The 13,850-nt window shown below is 39.7% G+C and overlaps 1 protein-coding gene and 1 pseudogene across 1 annotated transcript in view; both read left to right on the forward strand.

Annotated features, from left to right (window-relative positions):
• LOC101352630 (60S ribosomal protein L4 pseudogene) overlaps positions 1-12,551 on the forward strand; it is a 61,778-nt pseudogene extending 49,227 nt beyond the window's left edge.
• A 1,120-nt stretch (positions 12,552-13,671) lies between these two features.
• Positions 13,672-13,850, forward strand: part of HHLA2 (HHLA2 member of B7 family) — a 22,337-nt gene continuing 22,158 nt past the window's right edge. The window contains 1 exon segment of the mRNA XM_012556025.1: positions 13,672-13,678. Coding sequence (XP_012411479.1) covers positions 13,672-13,678 — 7 coding nt within the window.

The raw sequence follows: 13,850 nt of genomic DNA on the forward strand, positions 1-13,850 counted from the left end.
CTAAGCAGTCTGTGCAGCTAGGAGTAAGCCTTGTAAAGATTGGATTTTTTGCCTATTCTTCATGACAAGTCCTTGATTCTGATATTCAGTTACAGATCACCCAACCCTACCACCTTGATATACAGATACAAGGAGGGGTTATTTATTTCTGGATTTGAAAACATTGACACAGGGATTGAGTAGGAATGACTAATCTCATATGGGAATGAGAAATACTGACTCTCTCATTTATCATAGAATAGACTTATATTTAAGGATAACAACTGTGACCATCATAGAATGGAATTCTGATATCAGAATTAGGTGATAACCCTAAACCGACACTGGGAAGTGAGCTTCTTATTTCTGTCTAGCCAGGATTCCTTGGCCTTCAGGAGTTGTTGGTCCTCCTCTATGCTCCAGACAGCAGGTCTCATGTCATCTTTGGTGAGTGTTCACAGTGTTATTTCAGAGCTTTCATTATTTTAGTCAAAGTCCTTATATAGTCAGACCCAGTGTTTGTTCTGATAAAAACAAAACAAAACCAAAGTTAGGTATCCAATTAATATTTTTGAATGTTTTTAAATTTAAAATATATAACTTGCCATCCATTTTCTAGTCTTTTGGGTGAGGTCAAGGCTTTGTTCTGAGTATGGGGCCACTGTTTGATTTTTCTGTGTTATCTTTCTTACATAAACTAAGTAACGCATCATCTAATATTCCCAGTTTTTGTTTTTTGAAAGTGAACAGAGAACACTGCACTCAGATTGTTACAAAAGAGTTCAACTCCTTCTAGACTTTTACAATATGTTTTCAGTCTTTTACAGTTGTGGTTAACAGCTCGGCTGCTAATCAAAGAGGTTTGAATCTACCAGCTGCTCCTTGAAACCCTATGGGGCAGTTCTACTCTGTCATATAGGGTCACTATGAGTCAGAATCTACTTGACGGTAATGGGTTTGATTTTCGTGTGGTTTACTCTCATGCCTAATCCAAATGACGGAAAAAAAAAAAAAAAGCCAAGCCAGTTGTTGTGGAGTTGATTCCAACTCATGGCGACCCCATGTGTTACAGAATTGAACTGCTCCATAGGCTTTCTTGGCTGTAATCTTTCTGCAGTGTTGCTGGGTGGGTTTGAACTGCCAACCTTTAGGTTAGTAACCAAGAGCAAACGTTTTGGGCCACCCAGGGATCTTACCTACCTAGTCCATAGCTGATGTTTTTTTTGCCTGTGTTGTGTGATTTGCTTTTATTGATCCTTTCTAAAGCATTCGCCTTATTCAACTTAGTTGTTGGAGAAACATCAACTATTTTTCTTGTTCTCCCATTTAATCAATTAATGAATTTAGTTAATTTAGCATGCTAACACACCAAACTGGTAGAAGTGTACAGGAACACAAGAGTGGCTTCCCAGAGGCATATGGTGTGCAATTGGCATCTATCAATATGTCTTATAGAGAAAGAGGAGAGTACAGATTAGTCTGATGACTACATTTCCAGGAAGTCCTTGGCCTTACATCTGCAGATGTTCAAAATTCTCTTCACTTAATGGTGTCTTATTCAATTGCTTACTACCTTTATGTACTCTACAAAATGCCTGCTGTTTGTCTTGTTAACCCTGGCAATTTCTTGTCTGTTTTCCTGGCTTTGCAGTATTCTTGCTAAAAAAAAAAAAAAAAAAAGAGGGGGGAGGCAGCGAGCGGCAAGCGAGAATCCAAAAGAAGCAGAAAAAGAAAAAAGGGGAAGAAAAAAAAAAAAAAAAAAAACACTCTGCCATGCTTTCATTTTTCATCTAGGTCAATTGGCATAACAAAGGTTTTTAAGAAAATGTTCTGCATCTCACTTTGGTGAGTGACGTCTGGGGTCTTAAAAGCAAACAAGCAGCCATCTAAGATGCATCAATTGGTCCCAACACACCTGGAATAAAGGAGAATGAAGAACACCATGGACACAAGGAAAGTATTAATCCAAGGGACAGAAAGGGCCACAAAAACCAGAGACTTCATCAGCCTGAGACCAGAAGAACTAGCTGGTGCCCAGCTACCACAATGACTGCCCTGACTGGGACCACAACACAGAGTCCCTGATGGAGCAGGAGAAAAGTGGGGTACAGAACTCAAATTCTAGTAAAAAGACCAGACTTAATGGTTTAATTGAGACTGGAGGTACCCCGGAAGATGTGGCCCACAGGCTCTCTGTTAGCCCAAAACTAAAACCATTCCTGAGGCCAACTCTTCAGACAAAGATTAGACTGGACTATGGGATAGAAAATGACACTCATGAAGAGTGTGCTTCTCAGCTCAAGTAGATACATGAGACTAAATGAGCAGCTCTCATCCAGAAGCAAGATGAGAAGGCAGAGAGGGTCAGCAGCTGGTTAAATGGACACAGGAAATCCAGGATGGAAAGGAAGAGTGTGCTGTCACAGTATAGGGAGAGCAAGTAGGGTCACAAAACAATGTATGTATAAATTTTTGTATGAAAGACTAACTTGAATTGTAAACTTTCACTCAAGCACAACAATAAAAAAAATATATTTATTCTTTTACCTCTCAACTATAGACAAATGACTGCATTAAAAAAAATAACTTGACAATTCTTACATAAATGGTGTTTTCTTCTGTTTCTACAGCATCAAAAATAACACAAGCTATATCTGTAGCAGAAAACCCTTTGATGTAAATCAGAGAATCAACAAAAAGGGCCACATTTCTTCATCTGCCAGATCATATAGAACATAAACCTCATTCAATTCAAAATCCATTTAGAGTCATTCCAAATTTTGACACAAGTCAAATTTTTGCTTACATAATAGAACTAGAAATTTTGTACTAAGATACTAGAAATCTTGTACCAAACTCAAAATACTTTAAAAAATTGCAGAAAATTTTTCCCAAGTTATTTATGACAAAATATAAAACAAATTAAATAAAACATAGAGCATTAGTCTAAAGGAATTTAAGAATTACATTAGAATGTTCGGTTTAGCTACTACCATTGCCTATAATTTCATTCCCAACATAGAACAGAAGGAATGATGAAGTAAAAGAGCTGAAGAGAAGATTTCAAAGAGTGGCTCGAAAAGACAAAGTAAAGTATTATAATGAAATGTGCAAAGACCTGGAATTAAAAAATCAAAAGGGAAGAACACTCTCAGCATTTCTCAAGCTGAAAGCATTGAAGAAAAAATTCAAGCCTCAAGTTGCAATACTGAAGGATTCTACAGGGAAAATACTGAACAACATAAAATACTCTGTTGTCATCGAGTAGATTCTGACTCATAGTGACCCTATAGGTCAGAACAGAACTGCCCCATACAGTTTCCAAGGAGCATCTGGTGGATTCAAAATGCTGACCTTTTTGTTAGCAGCCATAGCCTTAGCCACTACACCACCAGGGTTTCCACTGAACGACATAGGAAGCATCAAAAGAAGATGAAAGGAATACACAGAGTCACTGTACTAAAAAGAATTGGTCGATGTTCAACAATTTCAGGAAGTAGCATAATAAGATCAAGAACCAATGGTACTAAAGGAAAAAGTCCAAGCTGCACTCAAGGCATTGGCAAAAAACAAGGCTCCAGGAAATGACAGAATACCATTTGAAACGCTTCAACAAATGGATGCAGCCCTGGAGGTGCTCACCTGCCTGTGCCAAGAAATTTGGAAGACAGCTACTTGGCCAACCAACTGGAAGAGATCCATATTTGTGCCCATTCCAAAGAAAGGTGAACCAACAGAATGTGGAAATTATTGAACAATACCATTAATATCACACACAAATAAAATTTTGCTGAAGATCATTCAAAACCAGTTGCTGCAGTTCATTGACAAGGAACTGCAAGAAACTCAAGCTGGATTCAGAAGAAGATATGGAATGAGGGATATCCTTGCTGATGTCAGATGGATCTTGGCTGAAAGCAGAAATACCAGAAAGATGTTTACCTGTGTTTTATTGACTATGCAAAGGCATTCTATTGTGTGGATCATAACAAATTATGGATAACATTGCAAAGAATGGGAATTTCAGAACACTTAATTGTGTTCATGAGGAACCTGTACATAGACCAAGGGGCAGTTGTTCGAACAGAACAAGGAGACATTTTGTGGTTTAAAGTCAAGAAAGGTGTGTGTCAGGGTTGTATCCTTTCACTATACTTATTCAGTCTGTATGCTGAGCAAATAATCCGAGAAGCTGGACTATGTGAAGAAGAACATGGCATCAGGATTTGAGGAAGACAAATTAACAACCTGCAATATGCAGATGACACAACCTTGCTTGGTGAAAGAGAAGAGGACTTGAAGCACTTACTGATGAAGATCAAAGACTACAGCCTTCACTATGCATTGTACTTCAAAATAAAGAAAGCAAAAATCCTTGCAACTGAACCAATAAGCAACATCATGATAAATGGAGAAAAGATTGAAGCTGTCAGGATTTCATTTTGCTTGAATCCATAGTCAACACCCATGGAAGCAGCAGCCAAGAAATCAAATGAAGTATTTTATTGAACAAATCTGCTGCAAAAGACCTCTTTAAAGTATTAAAAAGCAAAAACGTTACTTTGATAACTAAGATGCGCCTGACCCAAGCCATGGTATTTTCAGTTGCCTCATATGAATGCAAAAGTTGAACAATGAATAAGGAAGTTGGAAGAAGAATAGATGCCTTTGAAGTATGGTGTTGGTGAAGAATATTGAGTATACCATGGACTGCCAGAAGAACGAACAAATCTGTCTTGAAAGAAGTATAGCCAGAATGCTCCTTACAAGCAATGATATGGAGATTTTGCCTCATGTACTTTGGACATGTTATCAGGAGGTACCAGTCTCTGGAGAAGGACATCTTGCTTGGTAAAGTAAAGATCAATGAAAAAGAGAAAAACCCTCAATGATATGAACTGACACAATGGCCGCAACAATAGGCTCAAGCATAACAATTGTGAGGATGATGCAGGACTGGGCAGTGTTTCATTCTGTTGTACATAGGGTCGCTATGAGTCGAAACCGACTCAACAGCATCTAACAACAACCAGCTGCCTATAATGAAGATGCGGTAGCACAAGCTACTTTAAGTATATCCCAGATGTTCATGGATGGTAATTTTAAATGTTATCAGCAGCATGCACATGAATCATTTAGCTTTTGTATGGATGACACAGTGTCAGTCTATGCTCAGTGATGGCAAAGCAAATGACCAAGTTGCTCCTGGGGGCCTCAGTTCCTTCCCTTCTCCGGTAGCCATTTAAAATAAACTCAACCACTAACACGTGGAAAAAACAAAACACTCTGTCCAGCTATATTCTTTCTTGTATAGAGTGCTATCAAGGAGGATTATATAATCTACTCTTTTGGAAAGAAGAAACATTTCTTGATTGGAGACTGACCTCAGAAATGTTCCTTGGAGGCATTAGTAGTGCTGTGGCCCCTCCTGTGTCATGTATCCACCTTCCAGGACATTCCCATACAACTGCTTAGTTTTGGGCTCTGCTTCTAGGCACCAACCCCTACCTTGGGATTTGTGTGCCAGTAATGAAAGAGAGCTCTCTGGAGAAACCTATAAGGAACAAGGGAAGCAAGATGGCCTGGGAAAGAAGCTGAGCAAGGAGGTGGCTCTAGGTGAAGTCTAGGCTCAGCCTGATCCCAGGAGAGCTCTGAATGGCAGAATCTTTCTTTTCTTGAGGTCATCACTGGTCTGGAACCACCACTTCCATCATCCAAGGGCAACCCTTGGGAGAAAGCTGCAGTTATATGAGCAGGTAGCAGCAGCTCAGCTATGGACACATGAAAACTGAACTGTAAAAGTGACCCCAGACATCTGGGTAGTTTACTAACTATCCGCTAATATAGAAAAATATCAAATATAAAATGTATGGCATTTAAAAATAGCTTCTTCTATTGGACCCAATTTATGAGCCTCTCTGGATTTTCTTGACCTCACCTGCCTCTTGGACCCTCAAACGCTTGCACAAACAAGAGTCCAGACCCCAGTGCTGTTGCTCATTTCCAACACCACCAGCTGTCTCTGCCTTTCCTGGGGAGGCCAACTTGAGCAGATCCTCCAGTGTGCCCACTGAAGTGGGAGTTACAGCAGCAGCAGGGTATAGACCTGACCCAAGTAGACTCACAGAGGCCCAAAAGGCCATACAGAAAGACATGAGAGCTAGATTTCTTAGTGGCTGTCCCGAGGGCCAGGGTGACACACCCTGGAAGAGCCATGGGAGTTAATGCTCATGGCCAAACCACTGACCAGTGCGTGGAGCCTACACACACATTCCTTTTCCTTCCTTCATTTGTTGGACTGTTCTGAGATGCTGTGGTTCTGTAGAGCATGTCTGGAGATGGCCCTTGTGACTGAACAAGTGCCTCTGTTTTCTGTTCTGATGTGGTGGCCATTAAGGTACCACCACCTAGTATTTGCTTTTTCTTCTTCTCTCCCTGTCTCTCTTCTCCATTTCCTTCACTCATGCTGCCCTGTGATTGCACTTCTCCCCAAAATGTATTAGCACGTAAACATAGCCTGGTTTAAAAATAAAACATAAGAGACAGCCTGAGGCAAAGATAATATCCCTAGAGATTCAAAGTTTTAACCCAATTCACCCTGTTGTAAAGTCGATTCTGATTCATGGTGACCCCATGTTAGAGTAGAACTGCACTCCATAGAGTTTTCAATGGCTGTAGTCTTACACAAGTAGATCACCAGGCCTTTCTTCCACTGTACAGCTGGCTGGATTTGAACCACCAACCTTTTGGTTAGTTAACAACCACGAACTGTCTGTGCCACTCAGGGATCTTCAACCCAATTTATGAATCACCAGTTGGCAGAATTTCCCAGTAAAACATCAGGGGAGATTTTTTTTAGTAAAAAGAAGGTAATCCTAAAATTGTTCTTTTTCTGTCTAAACAAAGTCAATGCTATTAAAATCTAAGTGGATGCTAAAGAGAAATCCCCAGGATGCTACAAAGACTTTTCCTTTTGTTAAGACTTCTTTTACAAATTAGCTTAGTGCCCTGAACACTGTGCATAGGTACTGAATTTAATGAGGCAGAGGAGAATGGAGCACCCTGAAGCTGCTTTTCCTCAGAAGAATTCATACGTTAGTGAACAGGCCTGACGAGTGAGTGATGCGAATCATCCTTCTTTTCAAAAACAAGGATTGACTTGCTATGTGGCTCTGGTCAGAGCTAGGTAAGCAGCTGCGAGGCCGTAACTAGTCTTGAGTGTTACTGGTGTGCAGACCAGAGAATCTGACCTAAACACCAGTGATGATTGTTATCATCACAATTAGTACTGATGGCTACAGCCAATTTGGTAGGTAGCTATTAAGATGGGCACACCGTAGAGCTCTTCTATTTTATTCTGGTAGAAATGGCCTCAATTTTATCTTCTGTCTGATTAGCCTTAGCATCTGGATTTCTTTTCCCCATGTTCCATCACAGAGGCTGTTTACCTTTCTCCTCCACATCCGGAATCCAGCCAAAATGTGCCAAAACAAGATGCTTCTAACATTTGAGCCATTTTGTAAGGGTGTTGATTGCAACTTGGATAACTTTAGTTTAATCCAAGGTAGAAGCTTTCTGCTGCTTTTGGGGAAGAAAATAAATGTCTAAAAATAAAACTAGGCATAAAAATAGGGCTAAATACTCATTAACTGCCTCACTTGGCTAAATGCTGAAATTATTTCAGCAGTGCTGAATCAAGGCTTTGTGTAGAAGAGATTGAGTATGATTTTATTCATATTACTTTATCCGAGATGATAAATGGGTTACTGTAATTTCAAAATACCAATGTTGTTAATATCACATGCAAGTAAAATGTTGCTGAAGATAATTCAAAAATGATTACAACAGTACACTGGCAGGGAATTGCCAGCAATTCAAGCCAGATTCAGAAAGGAAATGGAACAAGGAATATTGCTGATGTCTGATGGATCTTGGCTGAAAGCAGAGAATACCAGAAAGATGTTTACCTGTGTTTTATTTACTATGCAAAGGCATCCGACTGTGTGGATCTTAACAAATTATGGATAACATTGCAAAGAATGTGAATTCCAGAACACTTAATTATGTTCATGAGGAATCTGTACGTAGACCAAGAGATAGTCATTTGAACTGAACAAGGGGATACTGCCTAGTTTAAAGTCAGGAAAGGTGTGCATCAGGGTTGTATCCTTTCACCATGCTTATTCAGTCTGTATGCTGAGCAAATAATCTGAGAAGCTGAACTATAGAAGAAGAACAGGGCAACAGGATTGGGGGAAGACACATTAACAACCTGCGATATGCAGATGACACAGCTTAGCTTGCTGAAAGTGAAAGGACTTGAAGATCAAAGTCTAATGAAGATGAAAGACTACAGTCTTCAGTATGGATTATACCTCAACATAAAGGAAGTTTATTGAAGTTGTCATGGATTTCATTTTACTTGGATCCAAAATCAATGCCCATGGAAGCAGCAGTCAAGAAATCAAATAATGTATTGCACTGGGCAAATCTGCTGCAGAAGACCTCTTTAAAGTGTTAAAAAGCAAAGATGTCACTTTAAGGACTAAGGTGCGCCTGACCCAAGCCATGGTATTTTGAATTGCCTCATGTGCATGGGAAAGCTGGACAGTGAATAAGGAAGACTGAAGAAGAGTTCGAATTACGGTGCTGACAAAGAATATTGAATATACCATGGACTGCTAGAAGAATAAACACATCTGTCTTGGAAGAAGTACAGCCAGAATGCTCCTTAGAAGCAAGGTGACAAGATTCATCTCATGTACTTTGGACATGTTATCAGGAGGGACCAGTCCCTGGGGAAGGACATCATGCTTGGTAAAGTAGAGGGTCAGTGGAAAAGGCCCTCAATGAGATAGATTGACACAATGACTGCAACAATGGGCTCAAACATAGCAACGATTGTGAGGATGGCGCAGGATCAAGCAATGTTTTGTTCTATTGTACATAGGATTTTATGAGTTGGAACCAACTTGATGGCACCTAATAACAACAACAATAATTGTGGGTACTCCCTCATCCTCCTGCCACCAATTTAACCAGCCCGTTAACAGTTTTGTCCACTCTTTCTGCCACAAATTCTGCTTCTATTCAAGGTCAAACCTTTCACTTGTATTCTGTATCCCAAACGTTTTTGCATTCAAGGAGTTTTTCTGGCATTATAACTCCTTTCTTCTGTATCAACAGGTTCTCTCTACTATATCAATCCTATGAGCATAAATGCACCAATATCTTTCATCTTACAAACATGACAAAAAAACAAAATTTTCCTCTTAGTCCTACCTTCTTTCCTCATTAGCTATCAACCAATTTTTCAGCTCCATTAACTTCTTGAAGTAATTGTCTAAATAGGTGCCTCCATGTCCCCCTTTATTGTTTTCCCCTCAACCCACTCTAATGGGGCTCCTGTCTGTGTGATGCCTCATACACTGTCCTTGTCAGTGTCACCCAGAACTTCCAACTTGCCAAAGACAGTGAATACCATTTATCGTCATCTTTCTCAATCTCTCTGCAGCATTCACCATAAGGGGCTGTTTGCTTCCTCTTATAAGATTCCCCTTTTTGGCTTCTGAGATACCACATTCTCCTAGTTTTTCCTTCTTCACTGATACTCCACCTTAGTCCTTTCCTGGCCCTCTTCTCTGCTTGCCTTCTTTATTTGTGAATATCAAAGGGCATGTTCCCAAGCCTTCTACTTTCTCTGTACTCAGAGCTAGGTGAGCAAATCTAATCCATGACTCCATATGTCATAGTTACATAAAGCATTCTTAAACTGATCCCCTGACCTCTCTACTGAGTCAAGGTCATATATTCAACTTCCCATTTGACCTAGTTACTTTGACATCTCATAGGTGGGAGAAAGATTTGGCGATCTGCTTCTCTAAAGATTACAGCCTTGGAAACCCGATAGGGCAGTTAATCATGATCAAATTAATCATAGCTAATTGAGGGTGGTGCAGGACTTGGCAGAGTTTTATTCTGTTGTGCATAGGGTCACTGTGAGTTGGAACTGACTCAACAGTACCTAACACACACAAACAATTAATGATGCAAGAACATTAGCTTAAAGGGATACAATAAGAGGGGATGCTGGAAGTTTCAAGAAAATGTAGCAAATAGTAGTTTCACAGAGAATGACCCAAAGTTATATTAAGGTGTATTTGAGTTAATTTTTCCCTTGGAAAGGGACTGTGATTAAATCTTAAGGGTTGTTTGTTTTGTTTTTGAAGGCCTATAAAGGTAAAAAGTATATAAGCAACACATTTTCATAATAGAAAATGTGTTCAATAATTATAGTCTTACATTTAGAGATAATCATTGTGATGTACAGGTACGCATCACTTAAAGTCCACAATACATTATGTGAAATACGATGTTATGTGATTTGGACATTGTGCAAACACCATACTAAAACCTTATGGGAGACAGCTTCTGGACATCCTCCTTGCCACTGCTACTACTGATGCTGCTGCTGGAGCAGCTGGCACAGGCCGGAGGAAGGAGCAGTGGGAGTGGCTGAGAGGGCAGCGGCAGAAGCAGAGGAGAGGAAGTGAGGGAGGAGGAATGGAGTGCACCCTCCTCCACTCACATTTTGCCCGCCTGAGCAACAGGAGCAGCCTGGCCTCGCAGACCCTGCCGCTGGCACCTGCCTGCCCAAAGGACAAAGCCTAAGAGCCTGTGTCCAGAGCCACGTCATCTGCTGCATCTGCCTCACCTGCTGGTATCCCACCCGTGGTCCAGTGCTGCAAGAATCTGGGTTTGGGGTCTTTAAAACCATTGTTGTTGTTGTGAGGTGCTTTTGAGTCAGTTCAGACTCACAGTGACCCTATGTACAAAAGAACGAAACACTGCCCAGGCCTGCACCATCCTCACAATTGTTGCAATGTTTGAGCCCGTTAAAACCATTAGGGGAAAATAAACAAAAGGAGAGCTGCTTTCCCTTTTTAAAAAAAGAAAAAAAAAAAAACCTTTTGGGATCACTGACATACATGTGGTCGAACGTTGCCTGAACAGATGTTAAGCGACACATCCCTGTATACCCTTTCACACTTTATACATTTAAGCATATCTTTTGGAAGAAACAAAAAGATCTCATTTTCATAACAAATATAGTTTTATAACAATTTTTACTTCACCACACATTCTAGCTCTGAGATAAATGGAAGCTATTGGAGTGTTAACTTTGTCATATTGCAAGTATTTCCTCTATTTATTTGTATTTTAATACTTGTGTTGCATTTCCAATTTTTATGAGACACATCCATAATAGAAAAATATACGGTCATGTTAACAAGGCCCTCTTCTGCTCTTTCTGTGGGAGCCGCGGGTTGAGAGGAGTGTGGTCTTCTCTTTTCCCTACCGGGCGTGTGTTCTTCCACTGATAATCAGTGTACTCAGAAAAGGGAGAGTCATCTGGCAAAAATGTTAGTTTGTCTGCTATGTTCAAGGCTCCCATTTGAACGGATATTGTGAACTTTGTTCTCACCAACTTGTCAGCGAATTAGCACATCATCAGACCAGTGCTGAGCCCTGGGGTACTGGCAGAGCTGCGGCTCAAATTCCTGGAGTTTGAGGTGGTGGGACTCATCACTCTGGCCTAGATGCTTTTGGAAATATGTGTCGTGAAGGCTGTGTGTTTGCACCAACCAAAATCTGGTGCCGTTAGCTACGCCATCTACTTTGCCCTGGCTGCATCAGCCTTACCAGCACTGGTTGTGTCCAAAGGTCATCATATTGAGGAAGCTGCTGAACTTCCTTTGGTGGTTGAAGATAAAGCTGAAGGCTACAAGAAGACCAAGGAGGCTGTTTTACTTCTTAAGAAACTTAAGGCCTGGAATGATATCAAAAATTTCTATGCCTCTCAGCGACTGAGAGCTGGCAAGGGCAAAATGAGAAACCGACACCGTATCCAGCACAGAGGACCGTGCATTATCTGTAATGAGGACAGTGGAATCATCAAGACCTATAGAAACATCCCTGGAATTACTCTGCTTAATGTAAGCAAACTGAACATTTGAAACTTGCCCTTGTTGGACATGTGGGGCATTTCTACATTTGGACTGAAAGTGCTTTTTGTAAGTTAAATGAGCTGTATGGCACTTGGCATAAAGCTGCCTCCCTCGAGAGTAGCTATAACGTTCCCATACACAGGATGATCAATACCCACCTTAGCAGGATCTTGAAAAGCACGAAGAGTCAAAGAGCCCTCTGAGCACCATGTAAGAAGATTCATCACAGAGCCCTGAACAGGAACCCCCTGAAAAACCTGAGAATTATGCTGAAGCTAAACTCATATGCAAAGACCATGTGTCAAAGTACTATTCTTCACCAGGCCAGGAATGACAAATTCAGGTGGGTAAAGCAGCAGCAGCACTAGAGGCCAAGTCAGATGAGAGGGGAGCTCCAAGCAAGAAGCTGTGGTAGGGAAGAGGGGAGGAAAGAAAGCTGTTGATATGAAGAAGCCAAAGAGGCCTATGCTGAGAAGGAAGGTTGCAGTTACCAAGAAACCAGCAACTGAGAAGAAGCCAGCAGAAAAGAAACCTACCACAGAAGAAAAGAAGCCTGCTGCATAAACTCTTAAATTTGTTTATTCTGTACAAGTCAAATCATTTTGGACAGCTCATTTTGAATAAAGACCTGATCAGAGAGGCAGTGACAAAAAAAAAGACCCTCTTCCAAGATTGAAAATTCAATTACTTTCTTCTAGTATTTAAAAATGTAAAAAATGAAACTATAAATCATTAATCTACCAGGTTTTATTTTGGTAACATGTGATGAAGGAATCTAATATTGTTTTACTGTAGTTTTAATCATTCTTAAATCTCATATCCCATGACAAATATGGGATACATCCTTGTCAATAGTAGAGCTCTCAAATGATTTCTTAAAAAATTTCTTTTAGAGAAATTTTAAAACGAACTATATACTATCCTTTAAACAAGCTATGTTTTAAAGATAAAAAATTACCTATAATCCCATCACCAGAGAAAATCAGTTATTTATTATTTACTTATAAGTATATTGTGTGTGTACCCATGGTTTGTCATCTGTATTTTCTCACTTTTTAAAAAATGTTTTTTATTTTTATAAAAATGTAAAGAACATATTTGCCAATTCAACATTTTTTCAAATGTATAATTCACGAAAACCAATTACATCAATCATGTTGTGCAACTATTACCAATATCCTTTGCCAAATTTTCCATCCCCATAAACAAAAACTCAGTACTACCGAAATGATTCTCACTTTTTAAGCTTTTGAAAACTCTGTGTAAAACATGATTTTAACGGCTGCCTTTGATTTATGCTATCATTCTACATTTAAGAATGTAAGATGTATCCAGATTTTGTTTTAATTGTTTATATCTGATTATAAATAACATCACACCATAGTTAACATCAAAGGCACTTAATACTGAATCTGTTTTTAGTATTTTTTTTACTGTAAAAGCAATACATGCCCATCATAGAAAGCTTTAAAAATAGCAGACAAAGATCATTATTCAGAGAATCACTGTTGAACATACAACAAATGTTTATTAATTCAACAAGTCATTATTCATTACAGTATATAGCAGGCACTGTTGTAGATGTGAATCCTGCCCTTCAGTTAACATTCTAGTGTATATAGTAGTACAATGTATCTTGTCAGTCTCTTATGTGTATATAAAAGTGTGCTTTTAAAAAGGGACCATGCGATGTAGAACATAATTCTAACTCACAAAAAAAAGACCAGATTTACTGGCCTAAAGGAGACTGGAGAAACCCTGAGAGTATGGCCCCCAGAAACCCTTTTAGCTCAGTGGTGAAGTTATCTCCGAGGTTCACCGTTCAGCCTGGGATTGGACAGCCCCGTAAAACCAAATGGGACT

This window comes from Trichechus manatus, unplaced genomic scaffold (assembly GCF_000243295.1).
Source record: "Trichechus manatus latirostris isolate Lorelei unplaced genomic scaffold, TriManLat1.0 scaffold00055, whole genome shotgun sequence".
NCBI lineage: Eukaryota > Metazoa > Chordata > Mammalia > Sirenia > Trichechidae > Trichechus > Trichechus manatus.